General features: G+C 42.5%; 1 protein-coding gene across 1 annotated transcript in view; it reads right to left on the bottom strand.

Moving 5' to 3' along the window:
- FANCL (FA complementation group L) overlaps positions 1–14710 on the bottom strand; it is a 107124-nt gene that overhangs the window by 20025 nt on the left and 72389 nt on the right. The window contains exons 8-10 of the mRNA XM_075339370.1: positions 4602–4752; positions 2472–2555; positions 2282–2327 (exon numbers count right to left, since the gene is read on the bottom strand). Of these exons, the coding sequence (XP_075195485.1) occupies positions 2282–2327; positions 2472–2555; positions 4602–4752 (281 nt within the window). The remainder of the gene's footprint in view (positions 1–2281; positions 2328–2471; positions 2556–4601; positions 4753–14710) is intronic.

Below are 14710 nucleotides of genomic sequence, written 5' to 3'. Positions count from 1 at the left end.
CATATTGCCCATTTGACATTACCCAACAGTCAGGCAAGTAAACCTTCAGATTTCCTTGTTGGCTAGTAACTTGTCATCATTACAGTTACAAAAGGCAAATTATCTCCATATTACTGCAATTATCAGTTTACTTTTTAGTAAAGACCCAATATGTCTCATAACGCACCTTTGCTCACAAACTTTTGTAATGACGTGTGGTGAACTCTGGCAACAAGCCACATAAAACCACTTAATCACAGTCCATACTGGTGACATACCTGTAGAAGCCATTAAGAAGGCCTGTTGGATAGCCATATTGTGAGTAGGACAGGTTATTCATTCCCTTGAAGTAACATTTTAATTAATTTAAATGGGTTGCACGATCAGAATCTGATTGTTCAGTATGTTAGATACATTGATGAGCAAAAGGGTAACAATGTTTTGAATGTTTGACTTTCTGGCTCCATATCTCACCATCCACTACAGCTTTGAGCGTTAGACTACCTCCACTTTAGAGACACTATCTTGGCTATCTCATAGATAAATTTGACTTGCAATTATTTAGCATATGATTAGTTATGCAAATTCTTGTCATGTTACTGTATTACTGTTTTGCTTTCAATAATCTAAATTAAAATTTTGTATTATTTTGTAAATTCACTTTTGACTGTGAACACTGCCTGAATCCTTCTGGGCATGCTCTCGATCAGATTCAAGCATGTCTTGACCGAAATCTGATCCCAGGTTTCTTCTACACATTCCCAATGTTGGTGCATAACGGTCGACTCACTTGGGTATGTATACAGCCTTTTCTGCAACTCTATCCACAAGTGTTTGATTAGGCTGAGGTCTGGGGACTATGGAAGCCAATCCAGCTCCTCTACTTCATTGTTATTGAATAATTTCTTCGCCAATCTCGCCTTATGCTTCAGGTTGTTGTCCTGCTGGAACACTATGTTGTGCTTTTCAAACATATAGTACTTGAGTCTACGAGACCACCTGATCGAGTATCTAATGTCTTTAGCTGTGAAACAACCTCATATCATCAGGCTTCCTCCACTGAACTTGACAATTCCTTTATTTTCTCTATCCGTTAGCCCCCCTTTTTGTTCTGAGACCCATTTGCACCTATCAGAGCCTAGTCTATTGACTTTCATCTCATCACTCCAAACCACTAGTTTCCAATCTTCTACTGTTACTTCTCATAGTTTTTTTGCAAACTCGAGCTGACGCTTCTTATGATGATATTGAAGTTGAGGCTTCTTCACTTTTTTTGGGTCACCATTACGGACTTGTGTAGTCCATGACGCGATGCTTGCATGGATGTCAGTGATACCACTATTACGAAGTATATGAGCCATCTCCATATGTTTCTCGAGCCAGAACTGATAGACCTTGTGAAGAGACGATTTGTTGACTCCAATATTTCACCTGGACGTCCACCTCTTGGCTTTTGAATAGATGGATTTCATTTTCTATTCTTCAAACTATCATGGCACTCTAATGATGCAGTTTGACAATTTTCCTGGCTGAGAGACCGTTAGCAATGAGCCGAATGATACTGTTCCTTTCTTGGGAAATGTTCTTCATGGCTGCTCCTCCAATTTGAACCAGTCAATTATTACTTGGAAATCAACTGAATAACACACTGAGCTATTAGGGAATGTGAGGACAGGTTGTAATGTGTAGTACACAGGAAGAAAAAGATTGTTCCACCACCAGGAGCAAAACAGTAACAATGAAGTGACATGACAAGAATCTGCATAACTAATCATATGCTAAATATTTGCAAGTCAAATTTATATATGAGATAGCCAAGAAGATTGTCTATAAAATGAGGTAGTCTCACGCTGTAAGCTGCAGTGGATGATGAGATATGGAGCCTGAAAGCCAAACGTTCAAAAAATTAGTACTCTTTTGTTCATCAGAGGTATGATCATGTAGCACCACACATGCTATTCTAATGAATTGAATTTACAGGCGATACATCCAGAATATGGATATCTAAAGAAAAAGGAAGGCATAGCCTGCATGGATACGCATTGGTGCAGCCATGCAAGTTACATTGTACTAACATTGTACTACATAAGATTTTTCATATAGTGAAAGGTCATTGGATTTGAGGCTCATACTTTCTCCTATAAAAAAAAAAAAACGTAATTATGGCTTTTCAAAAGAGCTTCCAAGAACAAAAACTATTCTAAAAAATGGGTAATCAAAAAAATATGAAAACATGTCTTAAAAGGATGAATTAATACGTTCTCTAGTTACATGAAAGAAGATCCCAGCAAATAAAGCTTACCATAAGTGTACATTGCTATTCAGCTTGTCTTTTAAGGGTTGCACCACTGAAAGTAAGGGATACATTTTACTTTAAATTTTACTTTCTTAGAACAAAAGAAATGAAAGTAATAAAACAAATAGATAGATTGCATAACACAGACAAAAAAAGGAGAACTTAATAGTTTTTTTAGTATATCTCAAAAACAAACCATGGTCTGCTCCAAGGAAATAACATTCTGGTAGCATGGTTGGATGCCTTGGATTTAGGTCAATGGTAATGGACACGTTGTTACCTGTAAAAGTAAAATAAGCTAAAAATATACTGAACACAACACAAATGTATTATGTGATCATACAAAGAGCGGATATCAGAAATATTGAGTCCTTCGCGCACTGTGCAATACATGAAGGTCATTGGATACCTGGCTTGACGCACTTTTCTGTACATGCACATCAGACCAAGTGCTCATGACTGTATTTCTGATCAGAGTGCAGAACTCAGACCAATATTATTCAATGGGGCAGTGCAGATGAGCGGACGAATCTCAGTGTGGAAAAATTTGTGGCATTCACTAGTTTCTCACGTTTTATTGGTAAGACTCATCCATTCACATCTATGGGTGCACCAAATAAAAAAAAATCATATTTCATACAGAGCCACTGTATAGCATCTAATCTTATGGATAGACTGCAATTCTTTTACATATGAAACTGTTTTTAGGTTTGCACATTTTTAAAGGGAAGCTGTCAGCAGTTTTGGGCCCTATAAGCTGCGGCCACCACCAGTGGGCTCTTATATACAGGATTCAGACATGCTGTATATAATAGCCCAGGCTGCTGTGTAGAACGTAAAAATCACTTTATAATACTTACCTAAGCGGTTGGTACGGAGCAGACTGATCAAATGGGTGGCTCCGTTCTCCGGGTGCGGCGCCTCCTCTTTTTGCCATCTTTGTCCTCCTTCTTCTGAAGCTGGGGTGCATGACGCGTCTTGGAGCCACCCATTTGATCGGTCTGCACCGTACCGACCGTTTAAGTATTATAAAGTCATTTTTAGTTTCTACACAGCGGCCTGGGCTCTTATATACAGCATGTTAGAATACTGTATATAAGAGCCCACTGGTGGTGGCCGCAGCGTATAGGCCCCAAATCTGGTGACAGGTTCCCTTTCATAACCACTGCTGTTTAAAAACGGATTTCACACGGATGACAAATCAGAAAAAAAGAACTAGTATTCTGCATGAGCCTCTGACAATTTTCTAAATGCTCAGATGAACCCAGCCTCACATCAGCACAAAAACTGAGGCTGCGCAGTCATCACGTGAGCCCAGCCTTTCAACCCCTTACATACTGCAGCAAACTGTGATCTAAGGTGTTTGACAGAGAGAAAAGGCTTCTTCAATTCACACAGTAAAGTTATAGGGGTATTATCATCTCCAAAATCAAGTCCCAATATGTAGTAGGTGTAATAATATTAATAATAGCAAACACCTCCAATTAGAAATGCAGTATAGTTCTTCTGATATAACCAAGTTTCTTACCTTATGTGCAGGGCATTGCAGCATAAGTATCCATGGTTACAGCCACTCATATAGTGAAAGCTAGTGAGTTGCTCGTGGTCGTAACCATGGATACTTATGCTGCAATGCCCTGCACATGAAGTAAGAGGTATAACTTATCAGGAGAATATTACTACAATTCCAATTGGAGGTATTTGCTAATATTACTACATATTGGGATAGGATGTTGGAGATGGGATGGGAATAACCTTTTAATTTATTTTTGCAACACAGTAAATTACCCCAAAAATGCCACTAGGGGGCAGCTGCAATGTGACACCCGAGTGACAATGTTACTATCCTAAATAGGAAAAAGCAAATCCCTTTGCTCCACTCATTGAAACCCTGGAAAACCTCTGAATATTGTAGTCCTTGTTAATATGAACACAAAATAACCTAGATAAAAAATGAGTAAGTGTCTGCGCACTGGGAAAATGTGTTTCTTAAGCAAAATCCGCACCCTCTGGCAGAATTCCGCACCCGCGGCAAAAAAAAACGCACCCAAAATCCGCATGCGGTTTTACTGCAGTTTTGGTGCGGACTTTCTGCGATTTTGTCACCATTTACCGATAGCAACATCAAAACCTGGAGGGAAAAAAAACGCAGCGTGGGCACAACATTTTGGATTTCTCATAGATTTTGCTAGGGAAGGACTGCATGAACATTATGAACAAAAATCGCACCTTTTCTGCAGCAAAAAAAGTGGCAAATTCGCATCAGAAAATGCAGTGTACGCACAGGGGCTAATACCATCCTGGATTAGAGCTTGTAATTCCTCACCAATTGCAATTCTTCTCATGGTGGCCCCACGTGTTGGCTTTTCTGGTTCAAGCACCCATGTCTTTGTGTCAATTTCATCTAATGTATCCCAAAAACCTTTCAGTGATTCCAGGGTCGAGAAAACTTGGTTGTAGATGTCCTGTAAGCTACTCTGAAAGAAAGATTGTATCATTATTTATACACAAGAATCAATATTTAAATGACGATACATCAAGAACCTTTTCTAAACATGAGCAATGTATTATATAGAGCAATATACCATGTGCGCACACTGTATGTCATGTCACATGGGCACGGACTCACCGAAAACATCAGCAATGCAGAGAATAGGCGATAACTGTCTGATTCCTGATAGCTGACAGGATCCCCCGTCTCAGGATCACTGGGACCCCTTAGCAGCGGTCCCAGTGATCCTGAGACGGGGGATCCTGTCAGCTATCTGTATGAAGTGCGGGTCATGATCACAGGACTCTTCTTCTCGTGATTGGTGGGAGGAAGGAGTGATCTTGTATTTAGTGCCAATTTCATTATTAGGTGATAAATGTTTTTTGTGGGACCACCAATTTAATGGATGCTCTACAGTCCATTTTTTACTGTGTGGTGTGAGATATATATTCAGCTACATTCCAAAATTAGGGTAAAGAGAATCAGCCAGCAGGTGTTTGCTATCTGAGAGCAGCATAATGTAGAGACTGAGACCCTGATTCCACCGGTGTCACTTATGCTACTTTTTTTTAGTTTTGATAACATCACTGTTTTATCAGCAGAAGCTTATTATTAGAGGGCTAGTAACCCTATTAGAGGACTAATAAACTTGGTGTCAAGTAGTCTTCCATCTTTATGAGCTCTGTATAACTCCGCCGCCACCACTGATTGGCAGCTTTCTGAGTACAATGAGTGTAGAGGGCGGGGTTATACAGAGCTCAGCAGTCAGAGAACTTAGGCGGGCTTTACACGTTGCGACATCGCTAGCAATTGCTAGCGGTGTCGAGCGCGATAGCACCCGCCCCCGTCTTACATGTGATATCTGGTGCTTGCTGCCGTAGCGAACATTATCACTACGGCAGCGTCACACGCACATACCTGGTCGGCGACGTCGCTGTGACCGTCGAACAATCCCTCCTTCAAGTGGGAGGTACGTTCGACGTCACAGCGATGTCACTAAGCGGCCGGCCAATAGAAGCGGAGGAGCGGAGATGAGCGGGGCATAACATCCCGCCCACCTTCTCCCATGCGCATTGGCAGTGGAGGCAGGTAAGGAGATGTTTGTCGTTCCTGCGGTTTCACACACAGCGATGTGTGCTGCCTCAGGAACGACAAACAACATCGTATCTGCAGCTGGAGCGTCATTATGGAAATGAACGACGTGACACAGAGCAGCGATTTTTAACGCTTTTGCGCTCGTTCATAGTTGCACCAAGGATTTACATGTTGCGATGTCGCTACCGGCGCCGGATGTGCGTCACTAACGACGTGACCCAGACAATATATCGGTAGCGATGTCGCAATGTGTAAAGCCCGCCTTACAGATCTGCAGCAGATAAAACAGTGATTTTGTCAAAATGACAGCAAACAGCTCAGCAATTGACACATCGCTGGAATCAGGGTCTCTGCCTCCACATTATGCTGCTCTCAGTTGAGGGAGCAAAAATTTGGTGATAGATTCCCCGTGGCTCTTAACCAGTTAAATCCCACTGTCAATCTCTTTAATATGTACAGAAAAGGGGAGCTCCCAGATGGATTTTATAGAAAGGTCGATTTGGGACCTGGACTCAATGGATGTCACCGATTGGGCAGTTTGGATCACCACCCACATGCAGCCAGCCATAAACAGATCACTTCCGGGGGAAAAGAATGAGGGAGGGCGGATTTTTTTTTTGTACACACTTCATCTGAAAACTTTGTTGTTAGCCACAATGAGAGCCATTCAGAGTGTGGAAGTGGCTTGCACTGGGCTGAGCACCATGTGTTCCCGAGCACAGCGATGCATGAGTGAGTGCTTAGCATACTGCACTCGAATTCTGAACTCGGACACTAACTTTTTTTTTTTTTTAACCCCTTCACAACCTTAGACATATATATCCCCCCGGTTACTGCGGGCTCCGGCGGCGGTAATCCCCGCACATGTCTGCTCATCCGATCAGCAGACATGTACAGCTAACAGGAGCAGGTGGATTAGCGATCTATCTACGAATGCTTACCACTGTCAAAATTTGACAGCTTGTGACTTAAATGGCTGCAGCGGGGATTGCACCGTTCCTTGCCGATCGGCAACCCCGAGACGCGATCACAAAGCGCCATTGTGTTGCCATGTTGGCACAGGATCAGCTGATGAGCCCTGATGCTACCATGACGTATTTCCTGCGAGAGCCGACAGAGTGCCGACCCTCACAGGAACACTGCATTTCTGCTGATCAGAGCGATGCTGCAACTCGTTGGTTTCGCTCATCTCTACTAAGGACCTTTTGTTGAATGCTCCATTACTCTGGCCTCCTGCTTTCCGTTCTGGTGGGGAGCTCATCAGTGCCTCCACCATGTCTCAATGAAAGTAAACACTAAAAGAAGTGAAAGGAAACTTCAGATTTGTTCTGGTGTCATGGAACTGCATTAATACAAGAAGCACTTGTAACAAAATCTGAGCAAGTACCTGTGTAAAACACGCAACAGTTATTACTTTGAAGAGGCTTTTTTTAACTTAATACCTGAAAGAATATGATAATGTCAGTCACTTAACCGCCATAAAAGCCCTCATCATAAGTACCAGTATTTCCATTTTTTAATAATTTTCACACATCCCTGGAATGTGATCTTACGTGCTTGAGGACACTTAAAATTAATAGTGTAATTTTCAGATGTCTGCAAAAGTTGCTTTTCATTTCTTTACCTTTTCTTTACCACCGACATAAATTTGCTTATAATCACTTTTATTCCCATTCTATTGAATACATTAAAGCGACAAAAGGGAAAAAAAAAAAATCAATCTGCAGCTGGTTTCCTGAGAACCCAGATTAAAAAAAGCATGAGGCATGGTAAGATTCACAAATGAAAGGCTTTCAAAAAATAGTTACCCATTTATAGATGACCACTTACATTATATACTGTATATAGCTCACTATATGGTCTGTGGCCTTAGGTAAAGTGTAATATTTCAGAAAAGGAAAGTGCGTAATCACCAAAGACAATGGATTCCTCCTCAACACTCATTATTTGCAAGATCATTATACATATGTTCTACAATTAATCTACAGGTTACTACAGAAAAATATTATCTATCTCAGAGAGAGAGAGAAGAGAGAGAATATATTTCTGTAGTAACCTGTAAAATCTTTCATTAGCAGCAAGGGGCTACAAGAATTTTGTCTTTTAACTTTACGGTTATGTCCGGGGTTTGTCTGTACATGAAAAAAAATAAAGAACCACACTTAGGTATTCTCATTACAAATAAGCTGAGCAGCAGCACTCAATGTCAGGCAGCAGCTGCTAAAGCAAACAAGATTTTAGGGTGTATAAAAAGAGAGATTAGATCCCGGGATCCCAACGTATTGTTACCCCTCTATAAATCACTTGTAAGGCCACATCTGGAATATGGGATCCAGTTTTGGGCTCCACATTTTAAAAAGGACATTCAGAAGTTAGAGTCAGTTCAAAGGCAGGCAACTAGACTATTACAAGGAATGGAGGCCTCCCATATGATGACAGGTTGAAAAAGTTAGATATGTTTAGCTTAGAAAAAAGACGTCTCAGAGGAGATCTCATTTATATGTATAAATACATGTGTGGTCAATATAAAGGACTGGCACATGACTTATTTCTTCCAAAGACAATACTAAGGGCCAGGGGGCACTCACTGCGAGTGGAAGAAAAGCGATTCCGGCAGCTAAACAGGAAAGGGTTCTTTACAGTTAGAGCGGTCAGACTGTGGAATGCCCTACCACAAGAGGTAGTAATGGCAGATACTATAACAGCTTTTAAAAAAGGGCTGGATGATTTCCTCACTACACACAACATTGTTCGTAATAAATGACTTAGTGACCAAATGTAGAATTGGTGGAGGAAGGTTGAACTAGATGGACCTAGGTCTTTTTTTCAACCTAAGTAACTATCTAACTATGTAACTCAAGGGGGGGGATAAGCGCTGGGGTGGGGCTTTAAATTTAAGTGTCTTGCACCATTCTTATGTGTATAATTATGACGCCTCTAGAGTTTTCATTAAAGATCAGCGAACTGCTCGGTAAGCTTTACGTGCATTTTGATGCTCAGGTGCTCGGCACTAGTTTACAAAGAATAAAGCAAGTCAATGGGGAACTTAAGCATTTTTCCAGAAAATCTTCTGGAAAATGCTCGAGTTCCCCACTGACTTCCAGTATACTCTGTACACAAATACCTAGCATCCGAGCATCAAAATGCTTGTTCGGCTTACCGAGCAGTTCGCTGATCGTTAATTTTCATCCTTTTTTGGCATCACTCTGGTCCCGCAACACCATCTTCTGCCCATAGCTTCTGACTGGTCATAAGTCAGAAGTTACGTCACAAACGCTCAATTGATCTCTATGAGGTGTTCATAGACTTGTGACCTTAGGCACGCTCCATTATACACTGGAGCTCTCAGCAGGTCACAAATCACCGAAGACCAACAAGAGCAATGCTGGAAAGAAATGAAGACGTCGTCAGGGTAGTATAAGACAGGGGGACGGGGGCTTATATTTAAAGCTGGAGTGGTGCTGAAGGCTATGTGCGCACTAAAAAGTGCCTTTTTCTTAAGAAAAAAACGGACTCTCTGAAAGAATCCCACACCCACGGCAAAAACCTTGGTAAAACCCGCACCCGCATTTTTGCCGCAGTTTGCCACAGATTTACTGCGGATTTTCCGCAAGTTGGTCCCTGCGGATTTTTACCATTATCTATGGCAAAAACCGCAGATACCTGCCAAATAGAAGTGACATGCTCATTAATTCTGCAGTGGAAAATCCGCGGGTATAAAAAAAACGCAGTGTGCGCACAGAATTTTTTAAAACCCATAGGATTTGCTGGGGAATGACTGCAGCAAATCCGTGGCAAAATCCGCGGTAAATCCGCAGCGTGCGCACAGGGCCTTAAGCCTTCATCATTTCAGGATTGCATTCTATCTAATAGGGTGTGGCACTATCCTGATCAGGGAACATGCAAAATAAAGCATTGTTTAATGATGTCTTCACACATACACATATATTATATTGTACATTATATAATCTGTAGATTATATAAAATTCCAGCACAAAATAAATGACGGCGTCTGATGTGCCATCTCAGATCTATGACTTAATTTCAGATGTTTTCAAAGAGCTCTTTTTCAACTCGAGTACCAACGCACAAAGGTGATTTTCTTTTCCCTTTTTTTTTATCAGCAAAAAAGAAAAAAAATGTAAAAGCCGAAAATGACACTCCTTTAAGCAAAGCCATCCGTTGACACATTCATTTCAATGAATAATCATAGCTCGTACAATGTCGCATTAATGATGGCAAAAGGATGGTGTCATTTACAACAATCCTCTTTTCAGGCCTTCATACTTTAGGGCATCTTGGGTTGCACAGCCCCATTAGTCATTTTCAGTCCACATATGTATCACGGTGATGCATGGTCAGAGCGTTTGGGCAATTATTCTTATGGGGCGCTAATATTGTCTGCGATCGGCTTTCGGTGACAAAGCTGCGAAACATTTAATGAATAATAAATTATCTTGTTAATTAAACTAAAATCTACAACTCCGGTAAATGAATGCTTTAAAACTTGTCATTGAGAAGCACTTTGCATTTATTTGACTTGCACAGGAACAGAAGCAGCGGCAGCATCGCCCTCGGTGCTGATTTCTTACCACTCTAAATGTCTCCTCTGAGCCAGAATACACTAGCTGTTTCTGATCCCGCTGTGAGACACCTGCACTGGCTAGTAGACTTGTCATGACGCACAAAACCCTACCATCTTCAGCTTGACATTGTGCAAGTTATAATTATTCATCCAAATGAATATGTCACTGCACCAGCGGCAGACCTCTCATCAGAGCAAAAGAAAAATACATCAAAACATTATCAACCCAGCAGGAAGACAGGGGCCAGAAGGAAAATTACCCATTTTTAATATGGATGCAAGAAACGACATCTATTATTATTTTTTTTTTTTTTTACAAAATAAAAAAAAAAAATCTTCCAAGTTTTAAAGTCCGGTAGCGTTAAAGGAATCTCCCCGTAGACAAAGGGACGGACATAAAAGGCGCAGAATCCATCACTCAGTCTTCATTCCTATTTTTTTTAGTTACAATGTATTTTCTCATATGGTAATGGCTGAATCTAACAGAAGGAAAAATTAGGCTATGTGCCCACGGGAAATTAAAACTGCGGATTTATCTGTGGAAAATCCGTGTATTCTCTGGATTTTCCAGATAAATCCGCAGGTTTCAGCATGTACAGGCACTCCCCATGTTATCCTATGGGATATGGGGAGTGCTGTGTCCATGCTGCGGTATGTGCGGCTGTGGAATATGCTGCGGATGTCCCAGCCCTCCACTATGGAGATAGAGGCCGGGATTTCTGCAGGTAAGTCGCACGAATGCCCGCAGGTTTACCGCAGCTATTTCGCTGTACTACTGCAGCTAAAAATAGCTGCGGATTCGGGCGAGCAGCTGCGGGAAACCTGCGGACATACCTGCGGATATATCCGCAGGTACAAACTCTTATGGGCACATAGCCTAAGGGTATGTGCCCACAATCAAGACTGACCTGCGGGGCCGCAAATCTCCTCCGCAGGAGAACACAGCTGCTCTTACCCACGATAAGGGTTCAGTGCGCTGCAGTCCCTGCGGAGGACACATGCGAATCCGCAGCAAACAATTGACATTCTTCGGTCTGGAGACACGCTGCGCAGGTCAATGTTTGTTGCAGAAAAAACAAGCACAGTGGGCACAGGATTTATAGAAATCCCATCCACTGTGCTTGTACTGTACAACGCAGCGTTTTGACGCAGCTGAAGCATGCTACGTCCAAAATGCAGCAAACATGGATTGTGGGTACGAAGCCTAAAGGGTCGTCTAAGAAAATAACCAATAAGTAGATCATCCCAACTCCATATCCCACAACCACTGTGAAGAAAGATGGCTGGGAAAAGCCACATCGTACTGAAACATAGGAGTCATATATCTCGGCACACAAGGCCTGCTTGGCGAGTCTTCAGTTTCTACAAAATGCAACTAAAACCGCTTTCACACTGCATTCTTCTTCCCGTTCAGTGGTCCCGTCGGGACTTCCGTCTGAACCCCCTGCAAAACAGGTTTTGGACATATGCGCCGAAGGGGTCATTGACTATAGTGGTGCAGACGGAGTCACTGTATGCTCTGTCGTGCACCACTACCGATTGCACTCGCTTACTGGAGGCAGACACCCAGGCGTAGTAGACTGCATCTGGGTGTCTACCTCCAATAGGCATATACTCTGTATACTCCCGAAAATGGTGCACGGCATAGCACACGGTGACTCAGTCTGCAGCATTATAGTTAATGGCCCAGTTGGTGCATGCGTCCGAATCTCATCTTTGATGGGACCACTGAACGGAGAGAGGAACACCATGTGAAAGCGGCCTTAGCGAACCACCAAGAGTATGTTCACAGATGGCAGCTTTGCAGCTTTTTTTTTTTTTTTTTTTTTTACCACACCAGTACAATAAATTTGATTTCTGAGATCTCATGCATACGTTTTTTTTTTCTTTTTTTAGAGTGTATTTTGACCCCTGCTGCATTTTTTGCCAAGATGCGCCAAGTCAACTCTTTCAGCGTTTTAACAGACAAAACCTAAGATAAGCGGTGTGCGAATTCAGAATTCTCATTGACTCTGCTGGCATAAGGATAGATAGGCACAAAAGTGCACAAAAAAAGAAAATCAAAAAATGCAGTGTGCACAAGACCTTTGGAACAAAAGTAGCATGGTACATATAAATAACATAGAAAGTACATAGAAAACACTGTTTTTGACTAAAAAAAAAAAAAAAGGAATAAAAGCCATCCGACCATGACAAGCTGTGCCCCAATACTCCTGTACATTACATGAACATGTCTGTTGAATGGCCACAGTGTGAACATGCCCCTAAAAGTTGCATGCATACCAACTACCACCGCCATCATCATGACTGCAAACACCCTGACACTACCGCGCTCGTCATCACCGCACACATACCGGCACTACCGCACCCATCATCACCGCACACACACAGGCACTACCGCACTCATTATCACCGCATACATACCGGCACTACCGCATCCATCATCACCGCACACACAGAGGCACTACCACACTCATCACCACATACACACTGGCACTACCGCTCCCATCATCACCTCACAGATTACCTCAGTGACGTCCCCGCTGACAGCGCGACTCACTTCAGTTGCTGCCTGGAGCTGACAGAGAGCGGCGGTGTTCTACGGCCGCTCCTGTCAGCTTCATGTAGCAGAGCTGGATGCGTCTCGGGACCTCGTGTGGATTACGCCGGACCTGGAGGGGTATTTGGGGATTAATACAGTGGTAAAAGAGGGTGGTTTTTATATTTTATTCCAAATAAAGTATTTTTTCGGGTGTATGTGTTTATTTACTTTCACTTACAGGTTAATCATTGGCGGTGTCTCATAGATGCCTGCCATGATTAACCTAGGACTTAGTGGCAGCTATGGGCTGCTGCCATTAACTCCTTATTACCTCGATTACCACTGCACGAGGGCAATTTGGGATGAGCCGGGTAGAGTCCCGGGACTGTCGCATCTAATGGATGCGGCAATTCCGGGCAATTCCGGGCGGCTGCTGGATGATATTGTTAGGCTGGGGGGCTCCCAAAAACGTGGGGCTGAGAATACCAGCCTTCAGTCGTGTGACTTTACCTTGGTTGGTATCAAAATTAGGGGGTACCGCACGCCGTTTTTTTATTATTTATTTATTTATTGTACTGCACGATATAGACCTGCCCACCGGCGTCTGGGATTGGTTGCAGTGAGACAGCTGTCACTCAGCGTGGGGGTGGGTCTGACTGCAACCAATCATAGGCGCCGGTGGGTGGGGGAAGCAGGGAATACTAGATGGAATAATGAGCGACTGGCATTTTCAAAAGAGGAAAAGCCGCCGGAGCTTTGTGACAACTGTGCAGCGTCGCGCCCGTGATCGGTGAGTATGAGAGAGGGAGTGAGAGGAGGAAGAGAGACCAGGAGTGATTTTAAACGATTTTGATCGTTCTGCTGGACATGCTGAGCATGCTCAGTAGAATGTGATGGAATCCGTCAGCAAATTCTGCCGCTATGCCCTAAGCGGCGGAATCCGCCACCATAGGCAATCATTAGACACCTTGGCGAATTCCAACGGAATCCGTCAAGGTGCGTTATTTTAACGACCCAAAAAAACGCTACATGTAGCGTTCCCTCCGCTCGACGCTGCGACAAAATAACGACGCAGCTTTGTCCAGCGGATGCAACGCAGACACTTGCGTTACAGTGCCTTAAGTGCCTGAAAGTAGCCTTAAATGGACAGTGTGAACATGATCCTACAGGTTGCATGTCTACCAACCTATGCCCCGGCTCATTTCTATGGTTATTCTTTCAGCATTTTTCCAGCACACTGAAATGCAAGTAAAAAAAGCAACAACACATGTATTGTACACAGCCACCATATCCTGCCACCAGTTTGGTTTTAGATGCAGAAAACAAAAATGCAGTGTGTGAACACATCCTAAGAGCGTACAGGGGAGCTGATTTACTAAAGCAAGCTAACTAAGTGTTCCAAATTTATCACCTCTCATGCCATTTTTTAGACCGCCTCTTCCAAGTTTAATCCATGGGTTTACTTTAGTCCATAAAGTTCAAACACATTTGAAGAAAACGTTAGTGCACGATATAGCAATTTAGAACACATCTTTTCCTTGTCTTTCCTAATAAACCACGTTGTACTCTTGATGAACAAGTCTGACATGTCAAAAATGCATAATATGTGTAGTGCAAAGCATGAACCGCCAAAACGTACAGGTGTTTTCTCATGAACAAAGTTAATTTTAAAGTTCATTTTAATCAATAGATCTTGGAATAAAAATAATTTCCACAATTGGA

This window comes from Anomaloglossus baeobatrachus, chromosome 3, assembly GCF_048569485.1.
Source record: "Anomaloglossus baeobatrachus isolate aAnoBae1 chromosome 3, aAnoBae1.hap1, whole genome shotgun sequence".
NCBI classification, from domain to species: Eukaryota; Metazoa; Chordata; class Amphibia; order Anura; family Aromobatidae; genus Anomaloglossus; species Anomaloglossus baeobatrachus.
This window is presented reverse-complemented; position numbering and strand designations above follow the sequence as displayed.